The 26,934-nt window shown below is 39.5% G+C and overlaps 2 protein-coding genes across 3 annotated transcripts in view; one reads left to right on the top strand and one right to left on the bottom strand.

Annotated features, from left to right (window-relative positions):
• Positions 1 to 5,489: 5,489 nt before the first annotated feature.
• ubxn4 (UBX domain protein 4) lies at positions 5,490 to 17,775 on the bottom strand. The gene is made up of 13 exons (XM_017469737.3): positions 17,590 to 17,775; positions 14,861 to 14,963; positions 14,678 to 14,706; positions 14,427 to 14,545; positions 13,543 to 13,672; positions 13,128 to 13,260; positions 12,102 to 12,156; positions 11,790 to 11,954; positions 8,906 to 9,033; positions 8,415 to 8,517; positions 7,280 to 7,411; positions 6,303 to 6,517; positions 5,490 to 6,204 (listed from the first exon to the last, which is right to left on the bottom strand). Exons 1-13 carry the CDS (start codon positions 17,669 to 17,671, stop codon positions 6,066 to 6,068), a joined length of 1,533 nt encoding a protein of 510 aa, XP_017325226.1. The 5' UTR covers positions 17,672 to 17,775; the 3' UTR covers positions 5,490 to 6,065.
• Positions 17,776 to 20,885: 3,110 nt separating this feature from the next.
• The window catches only part of rab3gap1 (RAB3 GTPase activating protein subunit 1), an 88,648-nt gene continuing 82,599 nt past the window's right edge, over positions 20,886 to 26,934 (top strand). For both annotated transcript variants that reach the window (XM_017470105.2, XM_017470106.2), the window contains exons 1-2: positions 20,886 to 20,960; positions 21,063 to 21,118. In XM_017470105.2, coding sequence (XP_017325594.1) covers positions 20,943 to 20,960; positions 21,063 to 21,118 — 74 coding nt within the window. In that variant the 5' untranslated portion in view covers positions 20,886 to 20,942. The remainder of the gene's footprint in view (positions 20,961 to 21,062; positions 21,119 to 26,934) is intronic.

Here is a 26,934-nt window from a genome sequence, read left to right on the forward strand (position 1 = left end):
GTTTGGACATGCATCAAACTAATTTATGTTCCTAAATTTTCCCGGTATACAGTCAACCATTCCTCATATCATTATGGTATAGTGGCACAAGGTTTATGATGAACACTGGAGTAACTCAGTACCGTGAGAATATACTCAAGGAAATGAACTCTATAGATATAGACGCGGAATGTACAGTATTTAGATAAGAAAATAATTATACCATTTTCTTTTGATTCACTACTGTGATTTTTATGGGATCAATATGGGATTTTTATGGGATGCATCAAATGGGACTAAAATGGGATTAAAATGGGACTAATAGCAGGCAGGCCGTCAAATACAGCATTAGGTACTTATGCCATATTTATATATTAAATTAAATTCAACATCAGTGCCCTGTGATGGATTGGCACCCTGTCTAGGGTGTCCCGCCCCACCTTGTGCCCTGAGTTCCCTGGGATAGGCTCCAGCCTCCCCGTGATGGACAAGACCATTTGCAGATTGTTTGAGAATCCCTGTCAGCTTGAGATAATTGACTCAAACCCAAAAACAAAAGCCTTCGTCATGTATCAGAAGCAGAGGTTTTATTGTAGTAGGGTAATAGGGTCCAAACATGCAACAAGTTCTAGCTTTTGGGCAAAAATTATAAGTCAAAAGCCTTAAGGTTTGTTGGAAAAAGAAAATGACAAAACCCTCTGACATTACATTATTAGCAAGTTGATTACAGGGCATTACACATTTTATGTTTGTTGCCAGACTGCAATAAATACTTCCTACTTCCTGTTACCTGGCTCAGAGAAATCTCAGAGTCTCAGAAGAGATTAAATTTAAATTCAGAGATTAAAGTATTTTCAGTGAGTCAAGTCATTTCAGTTCAATGATTCATTCATGTTTGCCCAATTGTGCAGATAGATCAAGCAGCCAAAAAACAGCTTGAGTAAAATAGCTAATGATTGTTGTTATTCATTTATAATGTCCTGATATGTCTGTTTATTTTAGAAGAATTACTTTCACACCCATCTCAAATGATGGACATCTCCATCTGACCAAATGATTCAGTTTCATCAAACTCATTGACTCAGCTGATCCAATGAACCTGTCTTGATTCGCTGACTCATGGTGCGCAGATCTGATTCACTGTTCACAGACATAAACTTTAAACATAGACATAAACGCAAATCTACATAAGCTCTACATTTTGAAGTCGGCTTTTGGGAAATTCAGTGGTTTGGCTTCCATGTTTTAAGTTTGTAGGAATGACTGGAAGTTTCTGATTCAGATTCGTTCACCCGTGTGATCAGTGAGGAGTTGGAGCTCTTTAGAGTGTACAGCTGATAGTTATTGGTGGCAGTGTTTAAGAAGAGTGTTGATCGTGCAGCTTAGTTTGCATCAAGCAGGATTGTGTAAACCACTATGTGAAGCTTGAGGTACTGTAGCATGGGCTATTGCAGTGTAAGGTGCTAAAATAATAATAATAATAATAATAATAATAATAATGAGAAGAAGAAGATATGATTAGCAAAATGCAGGCAAAGGGCATTCAAATAGCATTTGCATGGAGTATAAGGTCTTTGATTACAAGCAGCACAGTAGAGTATCTTCACAGGGACAGATCATAAGAAATCATATTTATAGATCTAGCTAACAAAGTTAGTTAGTTAGTTATCTAGCTGGTTTCTTGGTTAGATGGTTGGTTGGTTAGTTAGTAGTCTTGTGTTGTCAGAGGCTTCTAGTGCAGTTGTTGAAATGAAATTTATGACTGAATGAAAGTAACTGTGACAAAGGGTGTGTTTACAATGGACAAAAGACTGCCTGCCATGTTGTAGTTGGAGGCAGGGTGACCTCAAATCGTGACTCAGTACAATGTTTCTGTTTACTCAACATGTTGCCTACTAAGGTGCTTCAATCTGGCAGGTCTTTGAAGGTAACAGTTCAAGACAAAAACGTTTCGCTTCCCTAAATACATCAATGGGATATCCCCAAAACACCACCAACAAAATAGCAACCTAATTCAATAAACCTGGCTTGTTTCATCAGTTTAAATTCCAGGAAGGAAGCCATGTTCGGTTACTATGACGTTAGGGAATTTCCCCAGTGTGGGATCAGTAAAGTTTATCTTATCTTATTAACTTTTGCACAAACCTGCTCTTTCCCTGCTATGAAAAAAATTAAAACAATAGAAACCTTTGGAGAGTTTGTAATGGTTTTAATGTTTATAATGGGAATTATATTGGTTTTAATGGAAACTGTAATGGTCCCTGTGGGTCTCTACTGGTCATTTGTTGCCTTCTATTGGTGGCATGTTCTGTCTAGTGGACACCATTAAGTATCAATAATGGTAATGGTTTTAATTGTTAGCTGATGGTTTGTAATGGTATTTGTTGTGGAAAACATTAGAATTTCTGTGATGGTTTCTTTTGTTTGGTTTTTTTTTTTCAGCATGGATATCAGGTTAATGTTGAGACTTGGCATTATCGATTCCAAGAGAGAATCTGTCTGACATCATGGGTCCATGGCAGGGGTTCCCAAACTTTTCCAGGGCAAGGCCCCCCCAATGGCATTAACATTTGACCGAGGCCCCCCTTTTGCAAGATGTCTTTAAAACACATTAAAAATGCAGACTTCTGAATATATCCCCCTTTTTTTAATAATTACATCTTACATCTTTGCATTACATTACATTAGGAATTGATTGTGTGTGTGTGGTTGTCTGAGAGTGAGAAAGAGAAAACATAATAGTGGGAGGGATGGGCACACCAAATTGTTGAGGCCCGCCGGGCGCCCCCTGGCAGCCCCCAATGGGACCGCGGCCTCCACTTTGAAAACCACTGGTCCATGGGACTAAAACATGTCCAACAATTTAGTCCAAGAAGATTTTACATTATAATAAGGATATAGTTATCTTTTTAAAAAAAATTTTTAAAAAAGGGTGGGGGATAGTCTACATTATAGAGTAAGTTCCTAAACCATATATAGGGATAATGGATTTTGTTAGTAGAATGCACGTGCAGTGTGGAGTGGCCTGCCTTTGCAATTTAAGTGAGACTATTTTAAATCGCTTTTATCCCCTGATCTGCCTAATTCAAGCTCAAATTTATGACTTTTCAAGATATGATTTAACTTTTTACAAAAAACAGCAGCTATGTAAACACCACAACGGTGGGTTTTTTTTTTTTTTTTCATTTGCTGAACCACAGTCTTGCCAACATCTTCCTAGAGAATAGTATCTGCAGACACAACATGACAAAGATCATTCTTCTGCCTTTTGCACTCTGTAGGAAGTGAGGGAATTCAGGACGGTGTAACAGCACCTCTACACACTAAACGTACACTAAAAATAATTTGTGGTTGATTGTAAAACATGCACTGAAGCTTATCATAAGCTCCTCATACTATACCTGCCTTGCTGGAGACAAGGTGAGGTGATTTTTTAAAATTTATTTATCTTTAAATCGGCCCTGTTGTGTTTTAAATTTTAATCTGTAGTCGTCTTTTTTTCTGGATTTGCTTAGAGCTCGTTCTTTAAAGTTTAGTAATGTCATACTATACTGTATTACGCTGTCAGAGATTAATAGTATTAGTAAAGGCACATAAATAGGACTTGTATAAGCTTGACCAGTATAACGTTGACCATTCAGAAAGTTTTCTCTTTTTGTATTTTGGAGTCATGGTCTTGTGATCAACTGCTACTCTGACATTCTTCTATAAGTGTTGTTCCCTCAATGATTGTAAGCTGTCCAGGCCCTCAGGCTGCAAAGCAACCCCAATGCTATCATCACCGTGCTTTACAGTTTAGATAATGTTTTGGTGTTGATGTCTTTTAGGTTAAAAATTTGTTTTTCATTTGTCCACAGACATGAGACTTTCTGAGTTGCAGGATCTGTGGCTTTATAAAGGTCATTTCCAGGTACCTTTGGGATCTTTTTTTTTTTTTTTTTTTTTTTTTTTTTTACAGGAATGTACAGATCCTGTCAGTTACCAGACATTTTATACGCATTACACCCCACACCTACACCCTCATTTATCAGAACATCTGACTCAAATCAGCTTTTAGAGAATTGGTAGCTCATGGGTTCATATACTTTTTTTTTTTTTTTTTTTTTATACATAGACTGTTTGGATGGATGTTTAAATTGTCTATTCAGTATTCACGAGACCTAGTACAACTGTTTGCATTATTTTACACAGAATGTGTCTTGTTTATAATTGTGATTTATATAAAAGAGTGTCAGACTACTTTTTAAACCCTGGCAAATCAAATCAGGGTCTTTTTATTTTTCTTTCTTGTAACTGCATGTACATTAAAATGCTTTGCATTTGATTTCTTCTTGAATGGAGTACATAAATTGTGTGTAACTCCACTTAGTACATGGTAAAAAAAATAAATAAATAAATAATTTTTTTTTTGGAAGATCTCTTTCCCATTGTGTTTAAGAAAACGCACACACTAGACTATTTTGTTTATTGTAGAGATATACTTGCACAGGAAAATTTGATAAACAACCTAAAAATAAGGCTGATGCATAAATACGGCAAAAGGTTTATAGCAAAGAATTTGCTTCTACAATGAGTACCATCTACTGGTAGCACATTGCAACTGCAGAACTGCAAAAAAAAAAAAAAAATTAAAATTATAAAGTGTTGAATAAAAAGTCAAATGATGCAGCACACATTCCTAAATGTAATTTTCTCACAGGTATGCAAATTTCTATTATATGCATTGGCACAATTTGCCTTATATTTCATCCTTTTATGTGTTTTTTTTTCCAGCTTTTGCTAATTAAAATTTCAAAATTGCTTAATTTAAGATTGAATCCAATTCAGGCAGGATTGCGATTAAAATTGTGGTTAAGCAGGAAGAGTTGCAGTGTAAAATTATTCTATCTGATCCACCTAAAAAGGTTTAGTTAATCTTTTAACATAAAAGCAGAGCGCCAAAAAAAAGGACACAATTTTCCCTTTACCATAAATATAGTGAATCAGCCAAGATGAATTTTTACACTGAGGCTAATTCTGAAAGTAATGCAAACGTAACGCTGCAAGCTTCAAATACTTGCAGCAGATTTAAATCAAAGCAGAAAATACAGCAGAAATGAAACTTTTATCATCATCAGCATCTGAATCCTGTCTTATGTTTGATTGAAATTCTTAAATTCCCCACTTTAAAACTTGAGAAATCTGAAGAGTCTACAAGGATGACGCAACATGCTTTTGTCTATTAGTATAGATGCCCGAAAACTCCTAAAGGAAGTCGAATTGAGATTCCCGAACAACTTGGTTCAATGTCAGGCGAGTGTGTATGATCATCTCATTTAAACTGGTAGCTATAAACTTCACGCACTGTTCTTGAAATTTCAGCAGAACACTAAATACGTCAACATATCTTGGCTGATAGAATGAATTTCACGTACAGGGAGAATTCTGTGAACTTAATTGTAGTTCCTTATATTTGTTTGCTTTAAAAAAAAAAAAGAAAGAAAAAGGAAAACATTAAAGTGGATCAAAGATTTAATCGAAAAAAAAACTTTATTGTTTTGTTAAATGACAGTGTTAAAGTGACTTCAACTTTCAACTAGTAGAAACATTCTGCTGCCAAGAGGTCCAAGCTTCCGTATAAAACACACTGGTTGCCGAGACCCTATTTCCTCAAAATCAAAATCACACAGTTTTGCTGGAAACCTTTTGTGTCGTACAGGTTAAAGTTTCAATAAAAAAGCAGCAGGATTCAAGCTTCCAAGCCTCCTAATTTTTCAGCCTGTTTAGCACGCAAGGTGTTACTGTAAAAAATACTGCTGGAAAGCAAATGGAAAGAAAAACATAAAAATCAAGAAATCTGCACACAGTGGATGTCTGTTTAAGCTTACATGAGAGATTAACTCGGTTTTTATCTACCCATGCAAGAGAGAGGTGGAAGGTTGGATCGGGAGAGAGGGAAAGAATGAAAATCATAAGCCGTAAATCAGTTTATAATCTGCCGTAAGACACGCGCAAAGTCGAACCGAGTCAAGAGAGTGAGAAGACAGGAGACGACTGGGCAAAAAGAAAAAAGAAAAAAAAGAGAGCGATAAAGTGGTGTTATTGCACTACATTTGCTGGGTGGAGTTGCCGTTCCAAGTGTTGTTGTCATCTTCGCTGTCCTCTTGGGTCCTTAGCCGGTAGATTTTACCGTCTTTTTTAAAGTCTTCCGGTCGCTTCTCAAGGACCCGCTTGCGGATCGTTTCTCTGGAAACGGCGAAAGATTCGAGTCAAGATCAGTAAACGACTTCAGCATGCGTTTAGGACATGGAAAAAGAAAGATTTTGTTAGCAGAGCTGGCCCACCTCTTTGGCTCTCCGGAGTTGGCATTTGAGGAGTTCGAAGGGCGCTGGGGCTGGTTACGGGGTGCTGCTGCGGCTCCGGGAGGAGGGCTGCTGAAGATGAAGCCGCTCAGGAACCTCCACACTGCCAGCAGAGGGTACAGGACGGTGCCCAGCAAACCCCAGATGCCACCTGTGCTAGAGGACTGGACGACGGTGTTGGCGGGCCTTCCTGACTGCTGTGGGAATACAAATATACACACATACATACACTACCGGTCAAGCTTAGACACACTCATTCTTTTTATCTTTTTTCCCCCAAAATTTTATTATAATAATAATAATAATAATAATAATAATAATAATAAAGTCATCAAAACTCTGGAGTAACACAAATGAACTATGAGAATTATGTCGTGATAAAAAAATCCAAAAATAAATTAAAATAATTTTATATTTTAGCATCTTCAATGTAGACCCCTTTTTTTACCTAGAATTAGGTAAACTTCTTTTATATACACACACACATATGCATATATACACACACACACACACATACATACACACATTTTATATATATATATATATATATATATATATATATATATATATATATATATATATATATATATATATATATACACACACACATACACACACATATGTGTATGTATGTGTGTGTATATATATATATATATATATATATATATATATATATATATATATATATATATATATATACACACACACATACATGTGTATGTATGTGTGTGTATATATATATATATATATATATATATATATATATATATATATATATATATATACACACACACACACACACACACACATACATATACACGTGTGTGTGTGTGTGTGTGTGTGTGTGTGTATATATATATATATACATACATAAATAAAACACACTGATTTGTTCCATACCATCCCACCCTTAATATGCACTACCCAAGCAGTTCTGACAGAGTAAGTGGAGAGCTCACCGGCAGCAGGACGATGGAGGCGCTGGGTGCGAGCTCGAGTTCCAGCAATGTCTTCTCCAGATCTTCAGCTGTGAACTCGCGCCTCGGGAACATTGTGGCCAGAGAGAAGTGCCCGAACCTGTTGCCCACCTCCTGTGAGAATCGGGGCGAGTTATTCAGGGGAGAGTATAATAGTCGTTTACACACAAATTCAATTAAACGCATACAAACGCTAAGACCATTTTTAACGCGACTGTAAGCTTCTTGTTACACATTTTAAGGCTACACAGTATATTAAAGCAATCAATTATATGGTATATGTAAACATAAAATCATGCGCACCATGTGTGATATGCCTGCGTAGCGAAGCGATAAAACACTACCGGACAGAATTGAACTACTAAACACTTTCTTGTTGTAAAATACAAATCGGAAACCACAGAATCGAAGCGGAATGAGAAACATCTCAAAAGGGTTTATTTGAACTCCATTTACATCTAATTGGGCAAAAGGAGAAAATAATAATAAGTAAAAAAAAAAAAGTATTAATATATTTATGAACATCACATTACTTAAAAATGAAAGGTCAAGGTGAAGGAAAGGAGATGGAAATTCATCTGTGCCAATAAGGAATACTGATAGAAGCTATAAAATCCCAGTAACACTACTGTATGTGATACACTTCCAGCAGCACCACACAATCCATGACCAAAATAATATCACCGCAATGTCGGGCCTGTTTTACTGATGGATAGGATGGAGGAGATCTGACAAGTTGTGTATAAGATGGGCAAGACTCAGTAATTCTAGACCTATAAAGTGGCCTACTGTGCATATGAGCAGCTAGGTGATGAATGTAGAACACCACAGGTTCAGGTTTTCCTGGATATTTTGGAAGGTGGAAGACTTTACAGATACACTTTTCTGGTGTGAGTGTATACAAAACAAACAAAAACCCCACCACTAATATCCCTGATTTTCTGCAAACGAATTAAAATACTGAACTCAGCTGTGTGTTTCCATTCTAGCATGTCTTCAGTCTCTTCTTTCTGTTAGAATCTTTTGCTCCTACAGTACACGTGTCTCGTTCATCAGTTCTCACGTTCAAGGAGGAAACAGTCATGGGTCATTGCATAAACACACTGCATTGACTGACCTGAGCTGCAAACTGCCTGGCCTCCTGCAGCGTCGTCTCCGAGGGAAACTGATTGGTCAGGGAGGAACCGTCAGGGAGGCGGAACTGTATCCGGGCAATTGCACTGTGAGGCAAGAAATACAATTTGATCATACGATACAGGAAGCTGCTCCCAGTACAGCTCTGCTGCAACAATTGCATCTATGCACATCCTTGCTGATTTTAGCCTAATAAAAAAAATCATATATTCAATCACAAATAGGCGATGAACCTATTTTGCCCGCACCTTTATAAGCGACATTATATAATGTTGGTCGTTTTTATGCAGTTTTATATGCTCAATCTTGGATATAAACTGGCAGAATGATACAGATTCGACGTTTGGTCTTTTGAATGGTTTCGCCTACTTGCATACAAATAAATCCTGAGAACATGTCAAAAATAATACTTTCTCTAATGCAAATTTTCATTTTCAATAATCAAGTAAGCTCTGCCTTTTAGAAATACGGGACCTTCTCTCTCTCTGCGCGGCCTCTTTTTTCATCTCCTGCTCGGCCTGTTTGGCTTGTAGTGCTGCTGCTCTGGCCGCGTCTGCCTCCTCCTGGGTTTTAGCATAGCGGGCTGCCCGCTCTGCACGGTCCTGCAACAGCACAACAGTACCGCATACTCACTCACCCTGTAATGTGAGCTTTTTACCATGCTTAATATCTTACATAAATATTACCTGCATGTTTTTTGTGCAAGTCGTGTTTGTTACAGTTGTGCTTCAAATGTACGTGACATCGTGTTGGATAAGTAAACGTAAAAGGATATCTGTTTTTATCCCCAGCAACAGAGACAGGCTGCTCGATGACAGTTTAATAAATAAACCAGTGCATTTTATTCATTTATTAGAATCCCTATTCACTGACAAAGACACAGCAGACATTCCTGCAAGGGGGGTCTGGAGCCCAGTCAGCTTTTAAAATGCACCTATTATGGTTTTTCAAATATTACCTTTCATGTAGTGTGTTATAGAGCTGTTTGTGAATGTAAAAAAGTCTGAAAGTTTCAAAAATCAAAAGTGCACGACAAACTAAGTTACTGACTCCCAAAAGAAGGAACCGATTCTGAACAGCTGAAACGAGTCGCTAGTAATGCCAGACTTTACTTCCTGTACAAACCTACGTACAGTATCTCACAAAAGTGAGTACACCCCTCACATTTTTGTAAATATTTGATTATATCTTTTCATGTGACAACACTGAAGAAATGACACTTTGCTACAGTGTAAAGTAGTGAGTGTACAGCTTGTGTAACAGTGTAAATTTGCTGTCCTCTCAAAATAACTCAACACACAGCCATTAATGTCTAAACCGCTGGAAACAAAAGTGAGTACACCCCTAAGTGAAAATGTCCAAATTGGGCCCGATTAGCCATTTTCCCTCCCTGGTGTCATGTGACTTGTTAGTGTTACAAGGTCTCAGGTCTGAATGGGGAGCAGGTGTGTTAAATTTGGTGTCACTGCTCTCACACTCCCTCATACTGGTCACTGGAAGTTCAACATGGCACCTCATGGCAAAGTACTCTCTGAGGATCTGAAAAAAATAATTGTTGCTCTACATAAAGATGTCCTAGGCTATAAGAAGATTGCCAAGACCCTGACACTGAGCTGCAGCACAGTGGCCAACACCATACAGCGGTTTAACAGGACAGGTTCCACTCAGAACAGGCCTCGCCATGGTTGACCAAAGAAGTTGAGTGCACGTGCTCAGCGTCATATCCAGAGGTTGTCTTTGGGTCGTATGAGTGCTGCCAGCATTGCTGCAGAGGTTGCAGGGGTGGGGGGTCAGCCTCTCAGTGCTCAGACCATACGCTACACACAGCATTAAATTGGTCTGCATGGCTGTCGTTCCAGAAGGAAGCCTCTTCTAAAGATGATGCACAAGAAAGCCTGCAAACAGTTTGTCTTCAGCAAACACCTGCTGAAGACAAGCAGACTAAGGACATGGATTACTGGAACCATGTCCTGAGGTCTGATGAGACCAAGATAAACTTATTTGCTTCAGATGGTGTCAAGCATGTGTGGCGGCAACCAGGTGAGGAGTACAAAGACAAATGTGTCTTGCCTACAGTCAAGCATGGTGGTGGGAGTGTCATGGTCTGGGGCTGCATGAGTGCTGCCGGCACTGGGGAGCTACAGTTCATTGAGGGAACAGTGAATGCCAACATGTACTGTGACATACTGAAGCAGAGACTGGGCCGCAGGGCAGTATTCCAGCATGATAACGAATCATACCATAACAATAACCAAACACACCTCCAAGACGACCACTGCCTTGCTAAAGAAACTGAGGGTGAAGGTGATGGACTGGCCAAGCATGTCTCCAGACCTAAACCCTTTTGAGCATCTGTGGGGCATCCTCAAACGGAAGGTGGAGGAGCACAAGGTCTCTTAACATCCACCAGCTCCGTGATGTCGTCATGAAGGAGTGGAAGAGGACTCCAGTGGCAACCTGTGAAGCTCTGGTAAACTCCATGCCCAAGAGGGTTAAGGCAGTGCTGGAAAATAATGGTGGCCACACAAAATATTGACACTTTGGGCCCAATTTGGACATTTTCACTTAAGAGTGTACTCACTTTTGTTGCCAGCGGTTTAGACATTAATGGCTGTGTGTTGAGTTATTTTGAGGGGACAGCAAATTTACACTGTTATACAAGCTGTACACTCACTACTTTACATTGCAGCAAAGTGTCATTTCTTCAGTGTTGTCACATGAAAAAATATAATCAAATATTTACAAAAATGTGAGGAGTGTACTCACTTTTGTGAGATACTGCAGGTTTGTAACAAAAAACCCCGCCTCTGGTCTTCATCGGCTGCTCGCTGACAGGCGGAGCTGAAAGTCGTTATGGAAGTGGGTGTTTACTTTTCAACACACGCTGACAGCGGTAGACCAATCACAACAGACTGGGACATCTGGCCAATGAGAGCAGAGTATGCTCTCTGAAAGGAGGAGTTTAGAGTGAATCATTTAGAACGGATCATTGATCGAGTCGTTTGTGTCACTGGGGAAAAAAAGTTAATGCTGCAGTTTAAATTATGAGAACGTTAAAGTGTTTTTTGACCTTGGATGCATGTAAATCTATTATATGAGACCTTTGAAACAAAATTAAGCATGTTTCAAAACCATAATAAGTGCACTTTAATATAAAGTTCTATCTAAAAAGTACTATCTAACCTTGAATGAGATTTTAAAACGGCTGACCTTTTGTTAGATGTTTTGTGTGAACGTTTGATTTTTATGGAACTTTTAATTCTTTAGAGCCGTTTAACTGTGTATATATTGTTTGCATGTAATTAACAGAAATAATTCGATGCTGCTCAGTGAGGTGTAAAAGGCTGCAGGGTGAGACCTGAGCGATCTGCTGTTTGACCCGCTCTCTGGCCGCCTTCTCCTCGGCCTTCTCTCGGTTTCTCTCATCCAGCAGGCGCTTCGTTTTCTCCTCCTCCTGCTTCCGCTTGAAGTCCAGCATATCCTTGCCCACCTTTCGCCGCTCCTTCTCCTTCTTTATCTCATCCTGGAGGTGCAAACGGACTCGGCGTTAGACAGGCTCGATCTCGTGTAAGAGCGACCAGAACGACAAACATAGCAATCTGTAAAGTGTGGTGTGAAACCGTTATTAAAAAAAAAAAAAAAAAAAAAAAAAAAAAATCACAAGACTCACCTCCTCTTCTCCCTTCCGTTTCTGATCTCGCCTTTCTTCCAGTTTCTTTGTTAACCTAAAAAAAAAGAAAGAAAGAAAGAAAGAAAGAAAGAAAGAAAACGCATGAAAAAGACTGTTAATCTAATATTAACATTGACACTAAGACACAACACACAGATTGAGCTTAATCTTCACGCAAGTGAACAGCATCATTTACATTTTTTTTTTCTTTTTTAAATCACTGGCTGAGGAGAGAGTAGGAGGCGAGTAAGTACAAGCAGTGCGAGTAGAAATCACAGAAAATCAACCAGAAGTACAGAAATGAGTTACAAATAAACGTTTCATGTGCCGTATCCAGCATTTCTTTTCTTTTGACCTGATATGTTCTCAGTCCAAACATCCTTAGCTGTATATCTGCAGCACTTAAGCAGCTCTTTGTTGGCTGAGTTTATGCCTCACGGGTCAATTTAACAGCTCGCTTTTTTTTTTGTGTCAACATACCTGAAACCAAAATTACACAGTATACTGCGTTCCCTTCCTGCCACAACGTATGTGAAAGCAGCCACGGCTTTTCAAATGAGAATCCTACGGTCATCGTTAAGTAGTCGAAAAAAAAAAAAAAAAAACTTCTAAATTTATTGTAGGAATTATTGTAGGACTTGTTTCTTTATTTAGTTAGTTTTAATGCCATGTCAGCAACCAGGCTTTTCACATAGCAAAGAAAAGGTTCATCAATAAATATTTACAATATTAAATAAGAATTTTATATATTTTTATAATAAGAATTTATAAAAACTGTCAAATCTGTTCAGATATAGTTGAAAAAAAAATCTATTAAACAAGTCTCTGAATAAAAGCATTGTCTGATAGTTCAGTAAAATGTGCTTGATTGGTCATAGGGGTTTCTTATTGTTAAGACTTAACGTCGTGCTTTCTATTATACATCACGCTATAAAAAGGCACCTCACGAGACCTGCATTTAACAGATCTGCTGATGAGGTACGTCCATTCTTATGTTCTTGTTGCACCGGGACGCAAGACATTTACCTCTCGACCTTGGCATCCAAGTTCTCCTCTGCCTGAGACGCCTGTGACGTGTCATCTGACGACTGGCTTCTATCGTCCCCTGGAGTCACATGACCGGAAGCCTCTGCTTCTTCCATGGGTGTGGACAGAGATTCTAGAACAGATAAAAATATTAAAAACGATGTATCCAAGACAAATAAAAACAGTCCGTTTTAAGAGCGTTTTCATCCGACAGCATGAAAAGGTCTGATACGCAGGTCTGACAAGTGGCCCTGCCTTGAATGAACCGAAACCATGTCATGCAAATGAAGAAGCTTTGCATGACTCCAACAAGCCTAAATCCTTTAGTATGATATTTTAAAAAACGTTGTTACACGTGGACAAATGAGTAATGCGAGTGCACTTCGGAGCGCTGCAGTTATTCCACGTGTCTCACCTTTAGACGCAGCAGCAGTGGAGGAGCTTCCTGTTACGATATCCGAGTTTAAAGAAGCAGAGGGACTTCCAGCCTGGGTAGATGTCTCTGGGCTTGGCTGAGGCGGAGCGGCTGGCTGCTGAGCGTGTGTCTACAGTATACAGGTAACGCGGGAAGAGATGAGTGGTGAGAAGATCAGATAGAAGTGTGGGGCAAAAATATTCTTTTTAAATCAGACTGCATAAGGTTTTACTAGGAATAACAACGAAGTGGGAATTTGAGTAAGTAAGTAAGGCTGAAAACACAACGGGAAATAATCCATTCCTATAACAGCACATCCTAAAGTGTTCTATCCCTCTTCTCATACCACATCGATTTATTGACGATTATAACGTTTTCAGTTATTAACGAACAAACGTTGTTGAACGTCCACGAGACGAGTTGGTTCCCGTCATCACTTGCATTACAACAGCTATAAACGATTCTTCAGGAGCATCCCCCCCCCCCTCCCTCATCTTTACGTTAATACGCCAAAAAATTATAAATAAATACACCTTCTCGTGTTACTTAGAAGTTGCAAAACCCTTTGGGAAAGGCTGTCCTGTGGTGGAACAGCTTTATTCCTAACACTAGAAACGTTTATCCTGATTAAACAATCCTGTTATCACTGGATTTACGTTACAGAACACATCCTGTTAGAAAGAGTGCACTAATATAAGCCTACGAGTTTGAATTCCAGTCTGCTGCTATAGAGAATTAATCAACCAATCAGATTTGAGAACTGAATAGCGCTGTGGTTTCAAATACATGTCGCTTGTTAAAAGTGCTATTGAAGTTGAGTATAAAAAATACAATCGTCATAATAGATATATAATAAAATAAACGCTTGTGCTGTGTGTGTGTACCTGCTTGACTTTGCTTATCCTGCTGGTCAGTTCCTCTGCAGAGACGCCACCGGCGATGATCTCCAGGGGAATTCCGTTGTCTCCTATGAAGAAGCTGGATGGAATGCACACTACGGGATCTTCCAGGAACTAACGTTAAGGGAACGATAAACAACCTTGGCTTTCGCTTTCTCTTCGGCTGCGAATTCTTAATCAAAAAGCCTGTCAAGAATCTACACCAAAGCCAGAACCGTCATTCGAAGAAAGGATACAGATCTGTGAAAACTGGACACACGTCTCGCTGTGAAAGGCAGAGGGATTTCATTTCATTTCATTGATCACAGACAATGCAAAGAAAAAAAAAAACATTCTAGCACCTACACATATACTGTGTTTCCAAAATGGCTGCCTTTATCTCTTTCCAGCCATTTTACTGTATACTGTATAGCGGTCACCTTTTAGCGTCCACTTTAATGGCGACGAAGCAGTTGTTGGTGAGCTCGGCTACCTGCTCGTCCTCCCAGCTGGACAGCATCTGTGTGGACTGCTCGTCGTCTCCTAGTGGTGAACAGGTGAACGATATTTGTTCATTAATTCGATTGGATATTATTTGCGCAGCGGATCCGGATATAGGTTTGCCCCTAACGAGGAAGCCAGAAGCGAAGGCGGCGGGGAAGAAAACTACCTGAGACGACACGAGGAAGAAAGCCAGAGTCAAAAAGACTACAGAGAGTGTTTAAAGGAGCATCTAAAATGAAATCAGGTCCCATTTCATTCGAGTTTTAACATTAAGTCTATAGTAGCGGCGGTATCGAGTGTTCGGGGATTTTGAGACTTGAGCGTAAACCGTGCAGTCTTTAGGCTATCCAAGTAACAACAGATCCAAAGGATTTTTTTTTTATACAGCTGTGGACCTCTAGAAAACCTCCCAGAATTATGTGATGTTATTTAAAAAAAATTTTTTAAAAAATACACAGCATTTCTCTTCCCTTGTGATGCGATACACTTGTCCAAGCATTTCTCCTATTCCTGGAAACATTTCCTGTAGTCATATTTTGTCATCATTCAGCACCGTCGAAGAAATCCAGAAAAGAAAAACAAACCCAGATCATGTCTACAGAGGCTGTAGACATGATCTGGGTTTGTTTTTCTTTTCTGGATTTCTTCGACGGTGCTGAATCTTTTCCCCTTCGATCTCATTTTTAATTTCGGGAACAAAAAGAAGTCACAAGGAGAGCGAGAGCTGGCGAATACAGTAGATGTGACGCGATAAGCACGTTGTTTCTAGTTAAAAACTCCTTGATTGACGACGCGTGTGGGATGCGGATCTGGCCGCACCGCGTCTCCGGACGCTCTTTTTCTTTTTTCTCTTGATGCTTTTCCGTAGGCGCGCTACATTCGAATTCTGGGAATTTTTGGGTCCCCCACCTCGTATTCCGCCTGATCCTTACAGACCTGTCACATTATCTACACAATATCGGTCAACAGTTTGGAGACACTCGACTGAAATGTTTCTCATGATCTTAAAAATCTTTTGATCTGAAGGTGTATGATTAAATGTTTGAAATATAATTGTGGCAACATATTCATTTATTTCATTAGAAAACTTTTATTTATTTTTTTAAAAAAAAATTTAAATTTAAATGGATGACTTGGAGCGAATTATTCTGAAAAGCAGCCGATAAGTGTCCAGCGTAGGTGGGAACTCCTTTAATACTGTTTAAAAAGAGACTAATAAATCAGTTGAAAAAAATGATAAGAATACATTTCTGGAAGATCTAGGCAAAAAGCGTGTCTACTTTGAAGATGATAAAATGTTGTTATTTTGATTTACTTCAGATTTTTTTTTGTAATAATTCCCATAGTTACATTTGTATTACTCCAGAGTTTTGATGACTTTATTATTATTCTAAAATGTGGTGGGAGGGGGAAATAAAAATAAAGAAGAAGTGTGTCTAAACTTTTGACTGGTAGTGTACATTAATATATGATTATAATGTATATAATGTATAATAATGAGGGGTTTTTTTGTGATTGTTGCAGCCAAAAACACTATTTTGCTGCGGCTTTTTTCAAAATTTGCGATGCAAGATTTTTGTGAGGTTTTTTTGCGGAAAACTTGTTGAACTGACAAAATCGCAATCACACGAAATTGTTTTGCACGCTCTTTCGCAGCGCCGTTTGTTGGTAAATGAAACCGTATTACCGTACTCATGTTCGACACACGTGAAACATGGAGGGCTTTGGCTGAATGCACGTTGGGATGATGTCACATGACGTGTCTCGGGACAAATCTGGATGGATGGCAGGATGGCTGATTGGATGGATGAATGGATGGCTGGATGGCGGATTGGATGGATGAATGGATGGATGGATGGTGGATGGCTAGATGGATGAATGGATGGCTGGATGGCGGATTGGATGGATGAATGGATGGATGGATGGTGGATGGCTAGATGGATAAATGGATGGCTATAAGGTTCAATGGATGGATGGATGGATGGATGGATGGCTGGCTGGCTAGAAGCCTGGATGGATGGCTAGATCCAAATTATCTTGACACACATCACTACCACGTCTGTGAAACTTCGCACGAATTCACAAGAGACTCAGCTCAATTATGCTACGTGCACATGTCCAGTCCTGACTTCCTGCTGGACATTTCGTGCACTACCTAGTGGTTAAAGTCGCCTTTGCTCCATTGCACCAGGGAAGAAACATGGTATTTGGGATACAGCACCTGACCTTAACAACAAAAGAATCTCCGCACTGGGCTGTTATTTGTTTATTAGAAACGCCTTTTAAGTCATTCATTCGTATCCTGATATCTGTATGATTTTTATTCCGAAACAAAGCGCCACCAAACCAGCCAACAATTACGGCTGTGTTCCAAATCACTCCATATTGAACATATAGGGCACTACGCGTCACTTCAATGTAGTTACTATGGAAAACGGAGATTTCGGCCTAGCGTTACTCTTCGTTAATTACATTTAACACGGTGTTTTTAAAATTAATTTATATTTACAACACTTACTGTTGCCTTGTACAGTCCATCCTATCCGAATTAGCTCCGCTAGCTTAGCTTCAGCTTTAACTTTATTTACATTTCCTAGGCCTGTCCCGCAGCTGCTAGCATTAGCGAGCTAGCATTAACGAGCGCGTCACTTGTGGTTTAATTTACCTGCAATGACGACGACAAAAATTGAGCCGTGCTGCTTGGAGGTGGCAATGGCTGCCGGGATGGAACCCTCAAACCAGCGCATCTTTCCCTCAATTAGCCGCTTTGGACACTTTCTGTATGACCGTTGTAGGTTTGCATCTATGCTGTCAGATCAACTAGAAACCTGTAATCTCATCACGGAAGTGACGTACAATCCAAGCGACATGGGATATGTAGTCCTTTTGTGTGTGTGCGTGAGGTCTACTTGCTACTGTGATTAGCTACTGTGGCTAAAATCTAATAGCTCAACAGTGCAACTATTAAAGTTACTTTATTACATAAATTATATACAGAAAGACTTAGAAACAAAAAACAGACAGGCCAATTAAATGTGATTAAACAAACTAAGCGACACGCTCATTTTACATCTGGGGAGGTTAAATATGGAGAAAATCTTAATGTGACACATATTATATTATGATCAGTGTGTGTGTGTGTGTGTGTGTGATGTTCATAATCAAAAATAAGCTTTACACACTGTTAATATATAATTCAGAGGGGTTCAAACCTGAACTCCTCTTCTTAGCCACGCCTCTGGTTCAAACACTGTTGAACGTGTGATCTCTCCAGTAAGAGCTGGGAATACGAAGGTGATTAAGTGCTAATGTTTTTGTTCGGCACAGGGTCAGAAGTGATGGGTACCCCTGGAGCCCAGTCTTTCTCTTCTTCCTCCTCCTCCTCCTTCTTCTCCTCCTCCACCACCACCACTTACTCCTCCACCTCCTTATCGATCTACCCTCCTCCTAACCGACATCGTCCTCATCTTCCTCTTCATCGTTCTCCATCTACTTTCCTCCTTATCTACAACTTCCACCTCCTCCTTCTCTATCTACTCTTCTCCTTATCTACATCTTCCTCTTCATCGTTCTCCATCTTCTTTCCTCCTTATCTACAACTTCCACCTCCTCCTTCTCTATCTATTCTCCTCCTTATCTACATCTTCCTCTTCATCGTTATCCATCTACTTTCCTCCTTATCTACATCTTTCTCCTCTTTCTCTATCTACTCTCCTCCTTATCTACATCTTTCTCCTCCTTCTCCATCTATTTTCCTCCTTATCTACATCTTCTTTCTCCTCCTTCTCCATCTACTCTCCTCCTTATCTACATCTTCCTCTTCCTCCTCTTCCATCTACTCTCCTCCATTTGTACATCTTCCTCCTCCTCCTCCACCTCCACTGCCTCCTCCACATCCAGCACTTCCTCCTCCTTCACCCCCACATCTTCCTCCTCCTCCACCATTCCCTCCTTCTCTTCCACACCCACATCTTCTTCCTCCACCATTTCCTCTTTCTTTTCCACACCCATGTCTTCCTCCTCCTCCACCATTCCCTCCTTCTCTTCCACACCCACGTCTTCCTCCTGCTCCACTATTTCCTCCTTCTCTTCCACACCCATGTCTTCCTCCTGCTCCACTATTTCCTCCTTCTCTTCCACACCCACGTCTTCCTCCTCCACCATTTCCTCCTTCTCTTCTACCCCGTGTCTTCCTCCTGCTCCACCACTATTTCCTCCTTCTCTTCCACCCCCATGTCTTCCTCTTCCTCCACCATTCCCTCCTTCTCTTCCACACCCATGTCTTCCTCCTGCTCCACCACTATTTCCTCCTTCTCTTCCACCCCATGTCTTCCTCCTCCACCATTTCCTCCTTCTCTTCCACACCCACGTCTTCCTCCTCTTCCACATTTCCTCCTTCTCTTCCACACCCACGTCTCCCAACTCCTCTCATTCTCTTCCTCTTCCTCCTCCTCCTCCTCCTCTTTTTCCACCTCCTCCTAACTTCCACCAAATTCTATTAACATTTGATCAATATAAAGCAGTTTAAACTAGTGGATCGCATGTGTGTTTAAAAATAATTGTATATATATTAAGGCACAAAGCCAGCATGATGAAGATAGAAAGAAACACAATGACACAGTGCTGCTGTGTAAAATCACAGTGGCACCAAGTTCATTCTCTCATATCCTAGTTGACATAAGGCAGGGTGTCTAACATACGAGCAGCCTGATAAAGGTTGTAATCCAGCCCACCTAATTAATTTAAAATTAGTGTTCCTAATAAAAATCGACTTATGACCCTTATTTGAACTGATAGATCGGGGAATAGCCCTAGTCTCTCTACCATTAGTCCCACTAGGGGTGGGTGTGGAATCTTATACAAGGCCCCAAAAGTATTTGGACACTTACAAATGTCTGTCAGTCACGTTTTGAATGTAAAAATGTTTAGTAATGCTTTAGCGCACAGGAACGTAAACACACTATAAGCTCCGTTTCTTTTACAACATTCCGCCGTCGTCGTGATTGTTGTCACGAGCTGTGTCTGAAATCAAAAACTCTGAACTTACATTCAAAAGAATTTACTAATCTAGAAAATCCACACAAAACAGACCTTTAGGTAGGTTCAAACACTAGCTGTGATATTTAGCATTAGTACTCAATAACGGTCTAGAAAAGCACATAAGTATGCTATTTAAGACACACGCTCATTTGTTTAGCAGATGTACTGTAGATGGACGGTGAAATTTGTCTGTTTCCATTGCTGAATTCCTAAGAAGAGCTTGGTATATCTCCAAAAGAGGAGACTCTATTTGTAAATCAAGAAACCCCATGTGGGGTTCGCAATCCCTATTTTGGCAACCCCATTACTTGAAGTACTATTCTTATTTTCATTTCTTATGTCCATGTCTAGGAATAGTATACTATTACACTTGAAATGGACAACAACAACAACAACAACAACAACAAAATCTTCCATTAGTTCATCAATTCAAATTGTTAACTTTCTGAAATATCTAAAATATTTAATGTTCAAGACTTTTGGGACACCGTGTAGTTTGGGAGTTAAGGTTATAACGTAACAAGTTATATGTTATTGGTTATTTTAGATATAGTTACATTGTGTAAAACCCATCCTTATTAAAATGATTTATTATTGGGTTGTGATCCTATTATTGACCTGTGTTCCTTTTGTGAGTGGAAAGTTCAGGAATAAATCCTCTATGGCTCCAATGGTTAAGCCAAGTATAGTTATTTGAATAGTTGGATTTTGTTCATAAGTAAATCTGTAATGGGGGTCTGCTAAAAAGTTTGTGCACCTTTGGTGTCCTTTTCCTAAATTGAGTGTGACGCATATGGTTTACTGTTGTAGTCTGTTACCGTATGGCTTACTGCCTTATTGTATAGTCTGTTGTGTGTATTTATTATAATCTCTCTCTCTCTCTCTCTCTCTCTCTCGCTCTCTCTCTCTCTTTCACTCGAACTTCATTTCCCATAATGCACGTGGAGAAAGGCGCAGAGAAAATAAACAGAGCTCATCATGGCGGCCGACAATGATGTGAGTTGCGACTTGTTAGCTAGAACGTTCCCTAAAACGACACCATCTCACAGCCGTGTCATGTTCCGCCAGTTTAACGATGTTTATTGTTTATTGTTGTAGCCCGAGTCTGAGGTGTTTGAGATCACAGATTTCACCACCGCGTCCGAATGGGAAAGGTAAACGCAAACACTTACTTCCTAAGATGTAGGCTAGTTATCTTACTGATTTGGTGGGGAGATCAAAGCAAACAAAATTAAAAGATAAAAAATGGTTTAGACATTTATTGATTAGTCTTTTCATATAAAATGTATAGAAGGCCTTGACGCGAATCTGCTAATGCAAAACTCAGAATAGTAGCGCGTCATGGTGCCACATTAGTGCAAATTCTTCAGTGTGAAGCTCATTCCAGCTTAGTGCACTACATAGTCTTTATTTACTTCTCTACAAGTAGTGCACTAGTGCAGGGAGCGGTTTGGGATTCATTAACTCGACCGATAGTTAGCAGTATTATTATTAACGCACTTTTGTATATAGGCCTACTAGTTGTGTTTTGTTTGCCACGTAACTCGCGTGTCATGTGACTGATGTATTCATTTTTAACACAGCTGAGTAGTTAGACATCTTTTACGTCATTTAAATCTTTCCAGTACATTTTTTGCAGTATACTATTAGCTGACTGTTTAAAGTGGCACCTGAAATTAAAGTTGGTGTTTCGAAACACCCTGTACTTGGGTCTTAGAGTGATGGTCAATATAATACAATATATTGGTGCAGTAGTGGTTTGGTGGTTAAGGCTCTGGGTTACTGATCGGAAGGTCAGGGGTTCAAGCCCCAGTACTGCCAAGCTGCCACTGTTAAGGCCCTTGAGCATAGCCCTTAATCCTCCAGGGGAGCCGTATCATGGCTGATCCTGCACTCTGACCCCAGCTTCCTAACATTCTGGGGTATGTGAAGAAAATAACTTCACTGTGCATATGTATATGTGATCAATAAACGCTCATATAATATCTGAGGGTAAAATCTAGTTTGGAGATGTTCTCATTTTAATTGTATAGATTGTCATGTCTGGGAAAACGTATCAAATGTTTTGATGAGTTGTCCTGTACTAGTCTTGCGTTTGTCCGATGAAATGCTCTCTAGAGCATGTATGTCCCGCTCCCGTCCCCTACCGCAGTAGCATGTTTGCAGTAAACAGGATATGCTGGTATGGTGCTTGTTTGTTTTTTTTGTTTTTTTTGTTTTTTTTTAAATAATAATAATAATAATAATAATAATTATTATTATTATTTTTACCATGCGTCTTCCTGCACATTATTCCCTTTTCCTCGGTTGGAGTTTATTTATTTCAAAAGCCCTATTCGGATCAGATTAGTTTATCAAGGGGTGTCTGTAATATGTTTTTTACACAGAATTCTCAGGAATAAAATTCTCGCATCCGGAGAGGGGATCGAGTTTCTAGCAGTTTGTATTTTCTACAAACCGCGATATGGCTAGTTCCTTAATGTTAAATGCTGATAAATGAATAACTGTAAATGAAGGTGTGTAGTTTGAATATACACAATTACATCATTTACACTTTTCAATTGATCAGCATTTAATGTTAGATATTTAACAAACTGGCAGTGAAACAACTAGTCATTATTTTTAGAAAGCCAGAAGTTGATGATATTGTGCATATGTCTGTAGCTGCCATTATAACGCCGCCTTTAATCAGTCTGCAGGATTTTCTCACTATTTTTAAACGATTTTATGTTCTTTCTTCTGTTTGAAAATGCTTTCCTAGCTAGCGTGTGAAGTCAACATTTTACAACCCCAATTCCACAAACGTTGGGATGCTGTGTAAAATGTAAATATAAACAGAATGCAATGATTTGCAAATCTCATAAACCCATATGTTATTCACAATAGACCATAGAAAACATATCAAATTGTTAAACTGAGGCAACGTACCATTTTAAGAGAAAAATAAGGTCATTTTGAGTTTCATGGCCGCAACAAAAAAGTTAAGATGGGGGCAACAAAAGGCTGGAAAAGTAAGTGTTACTGAAAAGAAACAGCTGGAGGTTAATTGGCAACAGGTCAGTAAGATGATTAGGTATAAAAAGAGTATCTTAGAGAGGCAGAGTCTTTCAGAAGTAGAGATGGGATGGAAGCATATGTTGCTCTAAACCCTGTATATACCTCTCAGTATTGATGATCCCTTTCCAGATGTGCAATCTGCCCATTCCATAGGCACTAATGCACCCCATACCATCAGAGATGCAGGCTTTTGAACTGAGCGCTGATAAAAGGTCGGATGGTCCCTCTCCTCTTTAGTCCTCTTTAGAGGACGTGGAGTCCGTGGTTTCCTAAAAGAATTTCAAATTTCCATTCGTCTGACCACAGAATAGTTTCCACTGTGCCTCAGTCCATTTTAAATGAGCTTTGGCCCAGAGAAGACACGGTGTTTCTGGATCATTTTCACATACGGCTTCTTCTTTGCATGGTAGAGCTTTAACCAGCATTTGTGGATGGCACTGTGAACTGTGTTCACAGACAGTGAGTTCTGGAAGTGTTTCTGAGCCCATGCAGTGATTTCCATTACAGAATCAGGCCTGTTTTTAATGCAGTGCCGCCTGACGGCCAGAAGATCTTGAGCATGCGATATTGATTTTCACCCTTGTCCCTTGCGCACACAGATTTCTCCAGATTCTCAGAATCTTTTCATGATATTATGTACTGTAGATGATGAGATACTCATAGTCTTCACAATATTACATTGAGGAACATTATTCTGAAATTGTTCCACAAATTGTAGATGCAGTTTTTCGCAGATTGGTGAACTTCTGCCCATCTTTACTTCCGAAAGACTCTGCCTCTCTAAGATACTCTTTTTATACCCAATCATGTTACTGACCTGTTGCCAATTAACCAATTAACTAACCTCTTTCTTTTTAGTAACACTTACTTTTCCAGCCTTTTTTGAGACATGTTGCAGCCATCAAATTAAATTACCTTAAAAATTACCATATTTTTTTCTTAACTTGGTACATTTCCCCAGTTTAAACATTGTATGTGTTTTCTGTGTTCTGTTGTGAATAACATATGGGTTTATGAGATCTGCAAATCATTGCATTCAGTTTTTATTTACATTTTACACAGCATCCAAACGTTTTTGGAATTGGGGTTGTACCACCCAGACCGAGTATATGGTTGAGTGCCTCCTCTAAAGCATTAATGTTTCGTCTTGCGATTCGGGAAGTGTTTAATATCTTGGGGAGGGACACTGATGGACGTGCCAAGAGACTATCACGGGGCTACAGTTAACAGACAAGTGCCAAGTTTGCTGAAAAACTGTAGCTAATTTGGCCTGTAATTTCGTATGGAATAATATCGTATGACGATGAAATTAAACACAGACACGGCAGTGTTTGGACAGAAATATAACCAGATGTAATGCAGGAAATTACCCCAGGACCCCATGTAACCTTAATCTCATCTGAATAGGGCTTCTTTCAGTGGAGTTGTAATGAAATCTTTAAATGTGATTCTTTTTAAATGCTGTAACTAAAGCTGGTTGAGACGCATGCAAAAGATTTTAATTAATTTATTTATTTCATATTTCAATCCAGGATAGTAGTTTTCAGAATTATACATCACGCATGAGATCGATACAGGCGTCATGACACCAATAAAATATAACATTTTAATGCATTTGTTTTATAATGACGACAAATCAAATCACTGCAATATCAATACATTGCATTGCAATCTAAGAAGAAACATAGATCAGGATTTATAATATAATGTGTAAATTTTCCCTTGTTATTAATGTAATTTTCATCATTTTCAAATGTATATCATGGCAATGTTTTCAATATGAAAGGATTGTTTGATGGTAGATTGCGCCTTAAACGATTTATATTACAGATCAGTGTCCTCATCGCTGTCTGAGATCTATCTTGAATGTCACGCTCACCAATTTCATTGTACAGATCAGGAAAACAATCATGATTTTATTCGAGATATTTCTTCATCCATCTGAAATTAGTTTCTGGTTATGCCACCAAAATTTTGATATCTACTTCTGCTGGGTACCTGGACACTGTGGAATCCCGGGAAATGAAGAAGCAGACACTGCTGCAAAAGAAGCATTATCGGCGGATTTCAAAAAGTGTCCAATACGTCCCACTGACCTTAAACCCATAATAAACTCATACAATAACAATAAATGGCAAACTGAGTGGGACCAATGCACCATGAAATCAGCCCTGTTGTTGGGAAAAGAAACACTTCTCTGTTTTCAAATCGCCGGACCAGATCGTCTACACCCTCTGTCGAATAGGTCACTCCACGATCACACAAGTTTTTAATATTAGGAGAAGACTCACCAACAGGTACCATTTTCCAGAATCCATTATCCTTGAAACGTATTTTATTAGACTGTACTGGTCTTAACCCCTTGAGAAACCTTTTTTATTCAGTCAGCACTCAGTGGTTACTGATCTGAAGGTCGAAGGTTCAAGCCCCAGCACTGCCAAGCTGCCACTGTTGGGCCCTTGAGCAAGGCCCTTAACCCTCTCTACTCTAGGGGCGCTGTATCATGGCTGACCCTGTGCTCTGACCCCAACCTCCTAACATGATGGAGTATGTGAAGAAAAGAATTTCACTGTGCTGTAATGTATACGTGCCCAATAAAGACACTCTCTCTTTATCAACACTCTCTAATACATTTTTAAGAAAGTCAAACCTAATGCAATTTTAGTGTTTTTAAGAAAACTAGATTTTAAAAACCTTATATAAAGTCTCTTAGACATTTCTCAGCATGAAAATAGCAGTCAAAGCTGGAGCGGGTTGTCCACTAATCGTAGGGTTGGCGGTTCGATTCCTGGCCCACATGACTCCCAATGGGGGTCATGACTGAACCCCAAGCTAGCGCCTTGCATAGCAGCTCTGCTACCATTGGTGTGTGTGTGGGTGAATGAGAACCAGTGTAAAGCGCTTTGTAGAACCGCTAAGGTTAAAAAAGTGCTATATAAGTGCAGACCATTTACCATTACATCAAGCGCAGCACACAGGCCTTGATTTTTAAAGACCGTGGTCAAGCCATCTGTGATAGAAACCAGACTGCACGTATACACGTCGGTTTATGGGAACTACCTTCTGCTGGGAATTTTGGATAGTGTGAAAATGTTGAGCCGTTTCATGTGCCTTCACACTTCCTTCTGATTAGTTTAACTTTTTGGACACGGTAACTCACTGTACACAGCTCATTTATGCAGTTATCTATTCAGCCAATCATGTGGCAGCGGCACAGTGCATAAAATCATGCAGATGCAGGGCAAGAACTTCAGTTAATGTTCACGTCAAACATAAGAATGAAGAAAAAGTGTGATCTCTGGTTTTAACCGTGGTATAGATGTTGGTGTCAGATGGGTTGGTTTGAGTATTTCAGAAGCTGCTGGAGAAACAGTTAAAAATACAAATAAAAATCTTTTTCACCGTATGCATCTTGTCCAGTTTGTGTGAGTCTGTGCTCACGACAGCCTCATTCCTGTCCTTGGCTGACAGGAGTGGAACTTAATATGGGCTTCTGCTGTTGTAGCTCATCCACCTTAAGGTCGATGTTTGTTTTGTGCGTGCCGAGATGCTTTTCTGCTCACCACGGTTGTAAAGAGTGATTATTTGAGTTACTCTATCCTTCCTGGCAGTTCGAAAGGAATCTGGCCATTTTCCTCTGACCTCTCTCAACAAGGCGTTTCCACCCACAGGACTGTCGCTCACTCAGTGATGTTTTGTTTTTCACACCATTCTGTGTGAGCTCAGAGACTGTTGTGTGTGAAAATCTGAGGAGATCAGCAGGTTCTGAAACACTCAAACCAGCCCATTTGGCACCAACAACCAACCATGCCACGGTTAAAATCACAAAGATGGACACTTTTCCCCCATTCTGATGTTTGATGTGAACATTAACTGAAGCTCTTGACCTGTATCTGCATGATTTTATGCACTG

The sequence above is a fragment of the Ictalurus punctatus genome, chromosome 6 (genome assembly GCF_001660625.3).
Source record: "Ictalurus punctatus breed USDA103 chromosome 6, Coco_2.0, whole genome shotgun sequence".
In the NCBI taxonomy this organism is placed as follows: Eukaryota; Metazoa; Chordata; class Actinopteri; order Siluriformes; family Ictaluridae; genus Ictalurus; species Ictalurus punctatus.

Coding starts and splice junctions, on each gene's coding strand:
- ubxn4 (XM_017469737.3), bottom strand. CDS start 17,671: ATGCGCTGGTTTGAGGGTTCCATCCCGGCAGCCATTGCCACCTCCAAG. Junction 13,673..14,426: donor GGATAAGCAAAGTCAAGCAG/GTACACACACAC, acceptor TGTATACTGTAG/ACACACGCTCAGCAGCCAGC. Junction 7,412..8,414: donor CCAGGCAGTTTGCAGCTCAG/GTCAGTCAATGC, acceptor CGATTCTCACAG/GAGGTGGGCAACAGGTTCGG.